This window comes from Lithohypha guttulata, assembly GCF_036872675.1.
Source record: "Lithohypha guttulata strain CCFEE 5908 chromosome Unknown scaffold_2, whole genome shotgun sequence".
NCBI classification, from domain to species: domain Eukaryota; kingdom Fungi; phylum Ascomycota; class Eurotiomycetes; order Chaetothyriales; family Trichomeriaceae; genus Lithohypha; species Lithohypha guttulata.
In genome coordinates this window covers 1897300-1910915 of record NW_027042751.1, presented here as the reverse complement: position 1 = coordinate 1910915, position 13616 = coordinate 1897300, and the positions used below count along the sequence as shown (strand labels likewise).

Here is a 13616-nt window from a genome sequence, read left to right as displayed (position 1 = left end):
AGCGACCCGAATCCCTTTTCGTCCAAGTGGGTTGCGACTCGTTCAGGTCCCAACAGACTATCCTCGGCACAAACACCAAATATCACTCTGGGACCGCGCACCACGAGGCTCACTCATTTCGTGGAAGGTCGATCAATCCTTCGGACAGGGCAAAGCAACGATATGATCGCAGCTCTTTAGGAAACCACACAACTCTGCGCAATAGCTTCTCGGTGCTATGGACAAACACTTCGTCCCGTACACAAGAGGCGATACTATGCAGTTGCCAGCATGCTGCCAAAATCGACGACAACGGGAAAGACAAGCTATTATCTCCAGAATCCGACAGCGCATGAAGCCGGTGATGATGCTTCTTCAGACTGTTGCAAGAATATATCCGTCAAGCATTTACCACCAGCAAATGACAGTCCCAATTTGACGGATTCCATGAAGGCCAAAATGGTTGCAATCGTAAAACGGCGGCGGAGCTTTGCCTTCCCGCTCCCGTACCTTGGCACAGTGGACACGAAGACCCTAGATGAAGATTTGAAAATACAACGAAGTGGTACACAGTTCCGACGAGAAACGTGCAACAGGTACGATCAGTGCTGGAAATACTCTAACGCATTCGGCCGCTCCAAAAAGTCAAGGCGTGAAAACAGCGTGTGTCTCGAGAGAGTCTCACATGACGGACCTCCATGTGCCGGCCAGATAGTTACCAAGTCGCCACCCATGAACACCGGGCTTCAGTACCGTGCCACTCACAGTGTCATGCGTTTTGCGGTCGATGGGACCTCGTTCTGGGATGACGAGGTTGTCCGCAATAACTTTAATGATCGTGAGCCAGAGGAGCATCATTGTTTTGGACTGTACACGATGTACGACAGCCAAAGTGATAATGAGCTTGCCCCCTCGCCTCGAGCTTTCAGCAACGCCCTTGCTCAAACCAGCGAACGAATGAGGACCGCGACAATAAACACTACCCATTCCGGTTCTCATTTGAGCTGTTCGAGGACGCTGCCGGCCAAATAAAGATCAGGGTCAACCGCCTCAGATGAACGAGCGCTAGAAGTGTTAGAGCTAACAGCAGGTCTTGACCTTGATGATGATGTCAATTTCAGCAGCACATCACTGAACAGAAATCATTCGTTTCCCATCGATGATCCCAAAAGAGTCAGCTCACGGCAAGTCCAACGGAGGCCAGGGCCTAAGAGGTAAGGGGCCTACTTTTGAGAAGAAGAGTCCTACGCGATAAACCATTGTCAACTAGTGCGACTCAAGCGCCTGGTGCAGTTCAGGAAAACAAAGCGAAAAGGAAGCAGGCTGAACACGACAAGGCTGAGATTTAGGTCCTGCTCGAACAAGTTCGAAGCCACATCTTGGCGAGATGGCGCTCGATTGATTTGAGTCCGGTACGTGACTGCCTCCAGAACAGCTGTGTTGCACCACGAAGGTTTCCGGGGTTCCTCGTGCTAGCCTTCCAGCAATCCGAGGCCTGACGAGTGGCTAGGATGGAAGGCGCATTCTGGAGTTGAACCGGAACATTTTGCAGAGGTTTGCAGACTGCCGTTGGCATGGCCACGATATGGGCGACATCCCCACACACCCACCAGTCCACTGCCTCGTCCCTAAAGTCGAGAACGATCCTGTCTCTGGTGGTGTCGACGCGATGCTGCGCATGGATCAACCATCTTCTCAAGACGGTGAGACCGGTCCTGATGCGTTCGATGGCGGTGTGAGAAGCTCGTCGATCACGGATACGAGCCCGATACCGCTCCAGCATCTCGAGGACCGGATGCAAGTTCTGTTCGATCTTGCGGAAATGAGTACGGACAACGTCATTGTCGCGGTTGACCACTATGTCTTGTTTCCTCGCAGCCCATAGACGGACTGTCGATTGACCCACGCAAGGCTTGATGGGCCTGAGAAGTATTCACGGACGACAATGGTAGCCATACATGCAGTGCATGGTACCAACGTGGCTCACTTCTCCGGGTGCGTTCGTCGTTCTTTTGCTAGGCACCGCGTGAGTGCTGCCACGAGAAACCGATGCCGCACCCCGACGAGAATGCTCCACCGACCAGTCTGCTAACAACTTCTACCAGATCCTGCTGCTGCATCTTCCACTAGAATTTGACCACCAGGAATTCATGCTGCACGCGGCCAGAAGTGGAGAGCAGCTTCGATTGCTGGTCGAACAAGGCCCTGCCGCTACAGCATTCATACTAGCATGTTTCAAAAGGCGCGCTGCCGGCCGTGGCCGTCTGCCGGCCGCTTTCGCTAGTATCATGGCCTCCTCCCTCCCAATGTCGAGGACAGCACCAAATTCTGGTAGCACAGTGGAGCACCATCCCGAGGGGCGAACGCATCGACTTTGGTGGGGTATGACAGCTCGCTGCGGCCAGTCTTGCGGCCTGTGCACTGACATCACGGCCACGGCCCACCCAATCCCGAGGGTAGCTTTTGGGTCCCGATGCATACCCCATTCGAAAGCGTTGCCCAGCCTCTTTTCTGCTTCGCCCTCCCCCCATTGGGTCAAATGGGCACATGCTCAGCTCTAAAGTGTCAGATGGACAGGAGCCGACCGCCTATGCACACTCAAGTGAATGCACTCACGCACCCAACCATTGCTGCTTGAGCTGGGGAACTCGATAAAGCGCAGAGGAATCAATCATTCTCTATGGTGTTTCGCTACAGTCGGTACTTCATCCTCCCAGCCCACCCAGCGTGTTTCGAGGCGACAGACGTTCGAGCCACTTCACAACGTTGGGATATCGGCAGTCCAGCAGATGATTAAACGTCGTTGCTCCAGACCTGCGATCGATACTTTGCTGGTTCACCACGTCCCAATTCAGATTTCGTCATGCACTTCAGCCCCCTGCCGCTTCTGCTTCTGGGTTCAGCCAACCTTATCCTTTCGGCTGCTCAGATGCCGCAGATCAAGTTTTGCAACGAGCCGGAACTAGCCGAGCCGTGTGTCGTTGAAAACATCGTACCAGGCCAATGCAAGCTGATTCCGGACTCCAATGCGAAGGGTGATAAAGGTAGCAGCATGACGGTATGTCTTCACCCTTGCTTACGCATACGTGACTAGGCCTGACTGGACTTGGGGCACAGCTTATCCACGCCGGGAACCTCGCCTGCCGACTCTACGACAACAACGAATGTGGTATGAAACATATTTATACTATTCCTCTGGATGGGTACTATGAGATGACTGGGTACCGAATCTGGAGATCGTACAAGTGCGACGACAAATCCGAGATGTGATTGATCATCTCCCTGCGGATGTGTGATGGTTGGAAACTTCTAGTGATGCGGTTCTCGCTGTCGGGAGCGACCCCGATCCGAGGAGGACCTCTCAAGTAATCTACCATTCAGGCCTCTAATAGCCTCACTTAAGTACTAAAGGAGTGATAGTAAGGCCTGCATCGCGTTACCTTGCTAGAAAACCCTCTTCGAATATCCCTTCAACTGTTTTCTTTCTTCGTAGCTGAATCACGTACCGACTCAAACCGGGACTTTGTAGGCAAACTGACCTCTCGACGATGTTTCCGTACCGTAGCATCTATAGCTTGGCTCAGATCGTCTGTCCCTGGGTTCCCCGCCAGACAAGACAGATACCATTTCCCTTCCCGCTGCTCTTGTTCATCTCAAAACCAAGTTACCAAAGATCTCGACAGCAGCGGACAGATGCAGCAATTGGCAGAGTCATGAACGTATTTCATTGTGCTATGTACAACTAGAAGCAGAGAGTTAAAAAAGGAAAATAACACACGGACCATGTCTGATCTTATCACTGCAGTATTGTTCTGTGACGACACTATGCCTTGCTGACCGAGGTCTGGTGCTGTAGCGCTGTGCCCACCTCCACCTGGAGTGTTCGCAGTCCTCGCTCCCAGCCGTGGAGAAGCACCGTCATGGCTTGCTCCTTGTCCCCCGTACTCTGCCACCAGCTGCGTGCACCGCAGTGCTTCCACATCGCGCTGCTGGATGGTGGCCTGCAGCTCGCGGAGGTGTTGTTCCCTCGCGTCGTTGCTTACGTGCAGCCGCTGGATCTCGGTGGCCCTCTCCTCGACCACCGACACTGCCACGGCCAGTCGAGCGAGCAAGCTTTGGTTCTCGGTCTCCAGCTCCTGCAGGGCGGACCGGTGCTCAGTCGAGAGCTGCAAGTGACCGGATCAGCTTTGTCGTCACGAATGCACTCTCACTGACCTCTCGCGTAGTGTGGCCTGGCTCACCGTCACCGCAGCCATGAGAAGGTGGCGATCTTGCTGAGCGGGACGGTGGGAGCCTCGAGCGCTCTCCCGAGTCCACATCTCGCGGTGTGGAAGACCGCACCGGCTGACCATCATGAAGCACCGCCTGGATCGCGTGACCTAGATGCTGACAGATCTGGCGGTACGCACTGACGTTATGCTTGCTGAACTGCCTGCGGAACAAGTGCTCCTGCTCGAGGCCGTACCGCCACGCGTAGGGATCTGCGGGACCGGAGACTAGGCGGACGTCGGCCGGATCAACGTCGAGGCCAAGCTGTTGCGCTGGTCCCGAGGTGTGAGCCATGGATCCCGAGCACCCGAGCAGAGAAGACGTACCGATGTGCCGTGCCAAATCCCCCCGACATATGTCTCGCCACTGAGCTCGATCGTGGTTCGATCTGCGGCGAGATGGCCCGCTGGGAGAGCTAGACCGACGGTTAGCCATGGGCAGGATCAATGGAGAGATACATACCGAGCCAATGGGCGAGACGATCCTGCGTCACAAGAAAAACAAGGACTGAGCTAGGTATGGTAGATCAAGACCCCTGCATCTGTTGATTCAAGAAGAACGACTTCTTCGGGCATGCCCAACGTTGGTCGCTTCTGGTGGTCAGTTCTGGTTCCAGTCAGGCGCACACCATTGGCCCTAGATCTGGCTCCATCGGTCGCGCACTTGCTGCTGCTGTTCCAGCGCCATCCACTCCTGCGCCGCCAGCTCGGCCATGTGGGCATAATCCAGCAGTGCAAAATCCAGCTCGTCCGCCAACTGCAGCCACGCACGGTCAGCGTCGCCCGCGTCGTTCGGCCGCACGTAGTAGTTAAGGGTCAGGTCCTGCACCACCGAGCGGATGCGGTCCCGCATCTCTTCCATCGCCTGGTAGACGGTGCGGAAGAAGCGCACTTCTCGCGTCAGCGAGGCTTTGTCGCGGATGATCTCGACGAGCCGCTGCTCGTGCGGGGGTCGCGGGACGCCTTTCTGCCCCGCGATCGCCCCAGGCTGGAGACCGAGGGCGAAGGTGGTTACCTTCATCTGCCGCAACTGCACGCCAAATGGTTGGAGCGTGGGTGGCTGATCGAACATTGGGGTTTGGTCGGTCTGTACGTGGTCTATATCCTCGACCAGATGGTCCGTGGTCAAGCATGCCATGGCTCGGTTAGCATGCGAAAGGACGAGAAGGGGTTGCAAACACGACACGATGAAATGCTCTTTTCATATTGTCAATAGCTCCTTCGATTGGAGGTGGCACACTATATCGGTGGATGCTCGCCGAGGATGACACCCCCTCCCTCTCTGAGTGTGATCCGTCACGGAGCGTGAAAGCTTCCGTAAACGGTCGAGTGCCTTGATTGTACGTGTCTTGCTCGGGCCTACAACACCTGTCTGGCGACCCATGAAATCACGACCGTTCCCCCATCTGCTGGTTGAACGACTCGGCAAATTCCAGCGCCCCGTTCACCTCGCTCAAACACACGCGGAGTTCGTCCTGCGTACGCTGCGAGTTCACCTCGATCTGGCTCATTCGGTCTTCGGACGCTTGCAGTCTAGCACCCGGGTTAGATCAACGTGGACCAGACGGCAGTGGACCCATCTCGAACCTAGCCTGCATGTCGGCCATCTAACTCTCCAGCATCTGGATCGACGAGGCCCGGTGGAGAGTCTCCTGGAGAGAGCGCCTCAGCGATCCCGAGGTGGGGACGGTCGCAGTCGGCGGGGTCGGGCGCGACTTGGAGACTCCTGATCCCACGCTGCGGCGGTTGGTGGGGCTGGTCAGTCGACGTGGCGCAGTGCCGCCGGCATCGGGTCGCGACGTCAGCTCTCGACGGCGAAGGACGCCCTTGCTGAAGCCCGATGGATTGCTGGTGCCCGCCTGTGGTCCCGGGTGCGGTCCCGCTTGTTGTGTGCTCGGCGGGTGGACGGTCGTCTGGGTGGGATGAAGGGAGAATTCGTCGTCCGCCGCGTCGGCAAACAGCCCAGGCTCGTCAATCTCGTCGTCCATGCCGTGGTCGAAGGTGAGGTGGCCGCCGAATTCCATGGTGAGCCGCGATGTTCGAGTCAGATCGGAGGGGTGGTCCTGTGCGGCCGGAGGATGGATCTCTTTAACCGTCTGGACCCCACGCCGTTCGTCCACGTGTTCTGGTGGTCTTGCAGCCGACGCGCGACGCCGCAAGTATGAAACCTAAGCGGTGTCAGAGGTCATGCATGTACTTCCGATCGACCCAATTCGATGGACAAAAGCCGTCATAACGCGTTCGCGCTATAGTAGTGACGAGCTCCACACGGGTCAGCCGCGGTTGATCGAGGGGGTCAGCATGACCGTCCACCAGCAACCAAGAGAGTGCAGTCCATCCATCCACGGAACGGAAAGGCTCGCCATGACAGGCTTCGGTGGCCAAGAGCTGTCTTTTCCACAATTTCCTGCGATGACGCATAGCACATAAGTAGGACACAGACATCGCTCAAGAACTGTGGCCACAATTCTGGTCTCCTTTTTGTCTCGCTTGAGTGCCACTCTTGCACATTGTTGTTGACCGCACGACTGTCCCACATGCCTTTCAAGATCGGCAAACCGCGCAAACGAAGGCCTCGAAGCGGACCGCCAGCCGACAGGTCAAAGACGAAAAAGCGCGGTACGAGCGATGCCGTCGTCGCCGGTGGGGCCTGGTCAAGAAGGCCCGCGAGTACAGTGTGCTGTTCGGGGCCGAGGTCTACTTACTCGTGAAGGACGAGCACAACGCCCACTACTTTGCATCGGAGGAACAGTGGATCGGCGCCCCCGAGGATGTGGTGAGCTAGCGGGTTCCGTCGACCACCACCCCTCTGATGCTGATGGTGGGTGACAGGGAGCCGTGCGCGTCGAAGCACCCGGACGCAAGGTCCATCGAGTCCGAGAAGACCTGTCAGTTGTGCAGACCGGTTCTGATGACCCTGAAGACATCTCTTCTGAAGGCTCTGATAGTACGACTGCTGCAAGTCCTCTCTGCGCCACCTCCAAGGGCCGAGACCTACAAAGCGGGTACTCGGGATTCGTCGATTGCCTGAAAAAGGTGCAACGAGCACTGGGCACCCTGCGACGCCCCGACGTTGACCACGATGATGCGGACTTTGAGATAGACGCCGCCCTGGGTCCGGAGGGCGACACGATACGGGGACCATAGCTGTCTATCACAGCACTCCTCTAACCACTCGTGGACTTGTCTTTTCTGACTGATTTGGAGCAGCTGCACGTCCAGGGCGGTGTGTGGAGCCGGGTCCAGGAGACCTTCACCGGCGTCTCTCACACCAGCCGGTGCTGTCTCCCTCGAGGTTCTTTGGTGTTGGGCAACGGGCAGACGGCCTTTTCGGTCGCCTCGCCATAGGTCTGCAGTCCGTGCCCAGGATCGCTGTCACCATTGATTCGAGCTCGATATATCACCTAACACAGCTCGACGCGGCCGACAGCCAAGTGGCGCACTCTCAGCTCTGTCAGTGTGGCCACCTGACTAGGCGGCTCGCTTTTGAATCCGCGAGCCACCGACTGCGATCACCGACAGCCATGGAGATGATCATAGAACGGCCATGGGCATAGGCGTGGAGGAAGGCTTGAAGACCAGGACGTGTGAGGCATCGGAGGTCGTGCAGGTGCCGATAGCTCTCTCCAAAATGGCATGTCTGCAAGATAGATCGGCCTCAAACCGCGTCGATAGCTTGCGGACCCGGCCCACATGCGCAGTGCCAGGTCAAGGAAGCCTCCATCGTTGTGTTGTTCGTCGTGATCTTGCTTCACTGCCACGTCCCCTTGTCCATCGTAGGGAGGCCCTTGCTCTCCTCTTGCAGGTCGTGACCATGAGCGAGCTCAATGCGAAAGCTGGTCTTCTTGCTTCGCCAGCTTCAGCTTCGAGCCTGACATCGCCGCAGGTGACGCATGCGTAGTACTCGGGCAGGCAGACAGTGTAGGCGTTCCATCGATGTTCGTTCAGCGATCGAGAAGGGAGTGGGGAATCAGGAAGGTCGGTCGAAGGGGTGTGAGGCGTTCTCTATGTCCGCGAAGCAGATCTTGAATGACCGTGACCTGCAAGGTCCGTCAGCACAATCTGGAACAGTCATTAGAAAGCGGGTCAACAGTGTCAACAACATTAGGTTGGCTTGTGGCCATGCTACAGACCAGCACCAATCAATGACGGTGACGCACAATTACGCGCCAGTCGGTGCTTGTCGCAGTATTCGAGGATGCTGGCTGGTGGTACTGCCTACATAAACAGATTAGTACTGACTCCAACGGTTATACTGTTACTAAGATTGTTCAGATCTTCTTTTGGTGTACGCAGTCGCTGAAGGCCATTCAGCGGTACACGAGCAACGCACTGCTTATCGTCGATGCTACATTTCGTACCAACAATGAGAGAATGCTTCTCATTATTGGTGTGGCCAAGTCGAGCACCAGTCGCACCTTCCCAGTCGCCTTCTCGTGGGTACCAAAGGAGGATGCAGAGTCACACAGCTCCTTCTTCCGGTGTCTACGAGAAGAGTTGTACCAGGGTTTTCCAGAGCCCGTGGTAGTGCTAACAGATCTCTCTACAGGCATAACCAGCGCCTACGACCGTCTCAAGTGTATGCCTAATTCGCAGCTACAGTACCGAACTTGGCAGACCACATGATGTTTCCGGTAGCCTCTTGGAGGACGAAAGTGGACATTGGCCTCTGCATTACCGAACTGTATTCTCAGCTAAAGACTACGTGTTCTTTGCCTTGCTCCTTCTCCAGTACCTTGCTGATTGAGGTGCAACGGTCGGACGGCAAGCAGCGCGGGTCGAGTTAGCGTGGTGCTTTGATTGGTTGTCATGTCGTTTCTGAAACCAACAGGTGCCCGCCCCGCAGGTCGTCGTGCAGATACTCGCCGGGGATGCAGGAAGTGCTCCCCGGACCGACGCTGGTTCCCCTTCCTTGTGTGGACCGCAGCGCTAACTACTTATATAGCCCACTGATCCTGTACGAAGGTCAGTGTCTTAGAGCTTCACGGCTATTAAATCATGGCTGAAGATAGAGAATACGCCATCGCTCCAGCAGTGAGTAACAAGAGAAACAAGGAATCTTAGATACTGATACGAGCTAGGCTCTAATAGATCTCTCCCGGGACGAGGATGCGGACTCGGCCTACGGAGGGGACATGTACGAATCCCTGGCTTGTGGCTGAAACGCACGCCTTAGAAGACTGGTGCTGACGTTCACATAGTCAAAGCGAAACAGCGTCTCTAACGTCTTCTATTACCAACTACAGGTTCGAAAACGGAAGACGTTATCATGCCTACGGGGAAGGGGAATATTGGGCACCAAACGACGAGACTCAAAACGACCAACTCGACATCGCAAACCACATTTTCCTGTTACTTTTCGACGACAAACTTTTCCAAGCGCCCATAGGCTCTAGTCCACAAGAAGTGCTTGACGTTGGCACCGGTACTGGTATTTGGGCCATCGACTTTGCCGACCAGTTTCCCTCCGCCAGTGTGATTGGCACTGATCTGTCTCCGATTCAACCGTTGTGGGTCCCTCCCAACTGCCAATTCGAAGTCCATGACTGCACGCAGGAATGGGGTTTTAGAGAAAATCGGTTTGACTTCATCCACGTCCGCGCCCTTTACGGCTCCATCGCTGACTGGCCCGCCTTCTACGACCAAGTCTACGCGCATCTAAAGCCAGGGGGTTGGTACGAGCAGGTCGAGTACAGTGTCGACTGGAAGACAGACGACGACTCGATCCCTCCAGGCCACATTTTCCACGACGCGTCTGCAAACTATATCGAGGCTGGCGAGAAGATGGGGAAGACTTTTCGTATTCTCGACCTCCAGAAGGACCACATCGTTCGAGCCGGTCTCGTCAACGTAGCCGAAAAGCGATACAAAATGCCGCTCGGGCCGTGGGCAAAGGACAAAAGGTTGAAGGAGATTGGCCGCTGGCATCTCCTAGAAGCTTGTCAAGGAATCGAAGGTTGGACAATGGCGCTGTTCACGAGGGTTCTAGGGTGGTCCTTTGAAGAAGTGCAGGTATTTCTCGCCGGGGTGAGGCAGGGCTTCCAGGATCGCAAAATTCACGCCTACACGAGGGTGTCGGTCGTATATGGGCAGAAGCCGGTGCGATGAGTAGTCCATCATGATTACGTGCAGCAGAGGTGTGGCGCGTGAGTGCAAGAGCCATAGCGCACGGTAGACGTTAGCACCATAGTAGGCAAGATAGGGTTGAAAGTCTGATTGGCGTTGCCAGAGAGAGTATTCGCGTTCATGAGGATGATACCAGATCATCAGGGCAATGTGAATGGACTCTTGTCATTTCTCCATTATGTTCTTTTTAAAAATGGGAGAAGTGGTTTGACTACAAATTGTTGTACGCCTGCGAGACACAAATTTAAAGATTCGCTCCCCGTTGTCTGAAGAATCTCATTGCACGATGACCCGCAATCCCATCGATCCCTTCTTTGGCTGTGGATTGAAAAAGTCGTGCGCTACATCAATATCTTCTCTCGTCGTCTGGTACAAAGCCATCTCGAACCGCCGAAACATTGCTGCTAAAGTGAGATAGATCTCTGCTTGCGCCAGGTGCTGGCCCAGACAACCTCTGGTTCCCTTGCTAAAGTTCACTAAATACTTCCCCAGTCGATTTCGCTCACTCGGGTCTAGCCAGCGCTGTGGTCTGAAGGTCTTCGGTTCAGGGAAATGTTTGGGATTTTCGTGCATGAAGATCGATGTCATGCCTACAGGTGTTCCAGCGGGGATGACGCTGTCGTGATAGATGAGCGGTGCGTCAGGAGACACCCGCTGGAGGCGGTGGGTGACGCCGTAGGATATGCGGTAGCCCTCGTACACTACTGCTGAGAGATATGGGAGCTGTTCAAGCTTCTGCAAGGGAGGCAAGCTCTCGTTGGGCATGGCTCCTCTGAGTTCTGCTTTGAGTTTTGAGAGTATCTCCGGATTGGCAAGGACGTGGTAGGCTGTGGTATTAAGGTAATGAGTCGTCGTCACCTGACCGGCTGCCACGATGGATTGTCCTTCGTCGACCAAGTGCCGCAGCTTCTTCTCCTCTGGTGGCAGCTCGCTGGTCTGCACAAGTTCCTGGAATATGGTTTGATGGCCCGAAGTCCGGCTGTCCATATTATTTTCTTCCATGACCTTTGAAACTTGCTTGGCTAAGTCCTGTTACGTGGCTATTAGTCGTTGTGAGGATGTTGACGGAATTTACACGTACTATCTGAAAGCCGATCAGGCGCATTATGTGCGGGTTGAGCCGTGCCACCAACCACAGTGGCATCAACCTCATCACAGGCAGCAACCAGGGGAATTGCTTATTAATATGACTCTGTTCGGATACTGAATCGATGGCCTCGGGCCAGATGGGTGCAAAATCTGGTTCGTCAAGACAATTGTAGGACTTTGCGAAAGCGTAATCCGTGATAACGTCCATGGTCAGAGCGGCAAAAGCATGACGCAGATTGACTGGTTCTTTGGTTTGCTGAAAGCCTCGCAGTCGGGTACAGAGCTTTTCTACGACCGACTTAATCATGGGCTCGAGTTTTGTAACCGATCTCTTAGAGAAAAAAGGGTTCAAAGGTGCCCGCCGTAGGCGGTGCTGGTCATGTGGCACGGTCCCAAAATGGGACGAAGAATTCCCAAACATCGCCGCAGACCAGGCCCATTTATCTCGTCGTTTAGTTGGACCAGTATAAATCTCGTCGTAGTACTCTGGGTCGTCAATGTGCAGCTCATATGGGTTGATCCGGACTATGGGCCCTGGCCGAAATCAGCAACACAATCTGAATTTGAGCAAAGTCTGATTTGGCGCATACCGTATGTTCTATGCATCTCCCGAATCTTCCAAGTATATCTTCCGCGTTGGACCACATCGTAGTAGAACTCGTACCAAAGCGTCGACGCAGCAAGCCAAGGACCGGGGAACTTAGCGAGAGGGCTCAAATATAAGCGATAGACAGTCACGGTGACAATATAGACGAACACAAGGACAAAGCCCCTCTGCAAGATTGAGTCCATCCAGAGAAACTGAGCCATGAGGTCTCAAATGTGGAGGGTGGAAAGGCAACATTACTACCCAGCCTTGATGTTGCGGGGGTGGGCCAAGAGTCACTTCGTGGACTGGTACGCTAATGCAAGTATGTCGGTTCTAGTATCTTCTCATATTTCGAATTGTGCTATCTCGTATTCTTGCGTTTTGTTGTGCCCTCGTTTTTCTGCCAGATATCATATATGAATCATCACTTTTCGTTTCGACTCATCTCGTCTTATCTCGTCAGCAATTTCCCTTCGGAATCTTCTGGTACACATCGGCAACGGCTTGCCACTGTTAAACCCACGTGGATTTTGTCTCAGCTAAAGAATTCAGCTAAGCAAGACCAAACTGTTCATCACACACTCGACACCTTTCTCCACTGTCCTGCTTGCCTCGTGCTTGGTCTCGCCTCGTCCGGGACCTGTAATCACTTCTTGCGACGGTGGTCTTCTGAGCACGTAGGCAGCCCACCACATCACCTTCTCTTTCTCTCCATTTACAGTTGTGGGCCCCACTGTGACCTGTCGTTGGTCCCGAAGCTTGTGCACGTCCACTTTCAAGAGCAGGAAATTGCTTTCGTCTTCCATCATCCCCCGATGGGTCAATCTTAGGCCATCTGAGCACTAGACTTGAACTTGTTCAGTGGCCTTTGATTAAGGTTCTCCTTCAAAGCTGTCTGAAACGAACGAGCAGACGCGGTGCTGCCCCACTAAAAATCCCAAGTAGCGCGTCGAGGATTGAGCGGTTCTGCCGGCGGCTGTCACTTTGATGGCCGAAAGCTGGCAGTCATCAGATGCATGAAGAGAGAGTGCGAGTATAGCTAGAACGATTCAGAAACGAGAACAGAAAACCTCGGACTACAAAACCCCGCAGATGGGAATGCCGTTGCAGCTGTCTTCACCCTGTTCGACGCAAGTATTTTCAGACCTGCTAGGTGGAGCGGGTGCAGTTTTGCATATCCCTTTCGTCGAGACATTTTGCCGCATCCGCACGGACAGGTACGAGAGGTCGCGTTCTATTGCTGGCCTGCGTGAAAGCAGACCACCAATGGGTGGGTATTGCGAACATCGATCATACTGCCTAGGCGCTTTTTCAATGGTAAAGGACCTATGAAGTTGCTTAGGTGCATGCTTGCAAGGGGCCTTTGCTCATTTCGAGATTCACGCTACATTGCCTGCGGGCATTTTGGCTTGCTGCGCCGCTCTGTCCCTACGTTCATGTTCACGAGCTACACAATTCGAGGAGGAACACATCTCCTGTGCGCGTCGAATTGCCTGCCTTCTCGCATTACGGAATGAGTCACACTTCGATCATGGCTAACAAAGGCCAGCAAAAGCATACAGGTG

The 13616-nt window shown here is 54.5% G+C and overlaps 8 protein-coding genes across 8 annotated transcripts; 4 read left to right on the top strand and 4 right to left on the bottom strand.

Annotated features, from left to right (window-relative positions):
- Window positions 1-1564: 1564 nt before the first annotated feature.
- On the top strand, window positions 1565-1864 carry LTR64_002811 (uncharacterized protein; the record flags this gene model as incomplete). The annotated part of the gene is made up of 1 exon (XM_064897176.1): window positions 1565-1864. The coding sequence occupies one exon, from the start codon at window positions 1565-1567 to the stop codon at window positions 1862-1864; it is 300 nt and encodes a 99-aa protein (XP_064756126.1).
- Window positions 1865-2842: 978 nt separating this feature from the next.
- Window positions 2843-3249, top strand: LTR64_002810 (uncharacterized protein; the record flags this gene model as incomplete). Its single annotated transcript, XM_064897175.1, has 2 exons — window positions 2843-3037; window positions 3097-3249. The coding sequence occupies 2 exons, from the start codon at window positions 2843-2845 to the stop codon at window positions 3247-3249; spliced, it is 348 nt and encodes a 115-aa protein (XP_064756125.1).
- A 454-nt stretch (window positions 3250-3703) lies between these two features.
- Window positions 3704-4542, bottom strand: LTR64_002809 (uncharacterized protein; the record flags this gene model as incomplete). The annotated part of the gene is made up of 3 exons (XM_064897174.1): window positions 3704-3711; window positions 3758-4145; window positions 4195-4542. The coding sequence occupies 3 exons, from the start codon at window positions 4540-4542 to the stop codon at window positions 3704-3706; spliced, it is 744 nt and encodes a 247-aa protein (XP_064756124.1).
- A 342-nt stretch (window positions 4543-4884) lies between these two features.
- On the bottom strand, window positions 4885-5385 carry LTR64_002808 (uncharacterized protein; the record flags this gene model as incomplete). The annotated part of the gene is made up of 1 exon (XM_064897173.1): window positions 4885-5385. One exon carries the CDS (start codon window positions 5383-5385, stop codon window positions 4885-4887), a length of 501 nt encoding a protein of 166 aa, XP_064756123.1.
- A 250-nt stretch (window positions 5386-5635) lies between these two features.
- On the bottom strand, window positions 5636-6271 carry LTR64_002807 (uncharacterized protein; the record flags this gene model as incomplete). Its single annotated transcript, XM_064897172.1, has 2 exons — window positions 5636-5772; window positions 5860-6271. 2 exons carry the CDS (start codon window positions 6269-6271, stop codon window positions 5636-5638), a joined length of 549 nt encoding a protein of 182 aa, XP_064756122.1.
- A 513-nt stretch (window positions 6272-6784) lies between these two features.
- LTR64_002806 (uncharacterized protein) lies at window positions 6785-7394 on the top strand (the record flags this gene model as incomplete). Its single annotated transcript, XM_064897171.1, has 3 exons — window positions 6785-6900; window positions 6924-7023; window positions 7080-7394. The coding sequence occupies 3 exons, from the start codon at window positions 6785-6787 to the stop codon at window positions 7392-7394; spliced, it is 531 nt and encodes a 176-aa protein (XP_064756121.1).
- A 1851-nt stretch (window positions 7395-9245) lies between these two features.
- Window positions 9246-10355, top strand: LTR64_002805 (uncharacterized protein; the record flags this gene model as incomplete). Its single annotated transcript, XM_064897170.1, has 3 exons — window positions 9246-9281; window positions 9329-9384; window positions 9449-10355. 3 exons carry the CDS (start codon window positions 9246-9248, stop codon window positions 10353-10355), a joined length of 999 nt encoding a protein of 332 aa, XP_064756120.1.
- Window positions 10356-10649: 294 nt separating this feature from the next.
- Window positions 10650-12272, bottom strand: LTR64_002804 (uncharacterized protein; the record flags this gene model as incomplete). The annotated part of the gene is made up of 3 exons (XM_064897169.1): window positions 10650-11402; window positions 11455-11996; window positions 12053-12272. The coding sequence occupies 3 exons, from the start codon at window positions 12270-12272 to the stop codon at window positions 10650-10652; spliced, it is 1515 nt and encodes a 504-aa protein (XP_064756119.1).
- Window positions 12273-13616: the final 1344 nt, after the last annotated feature.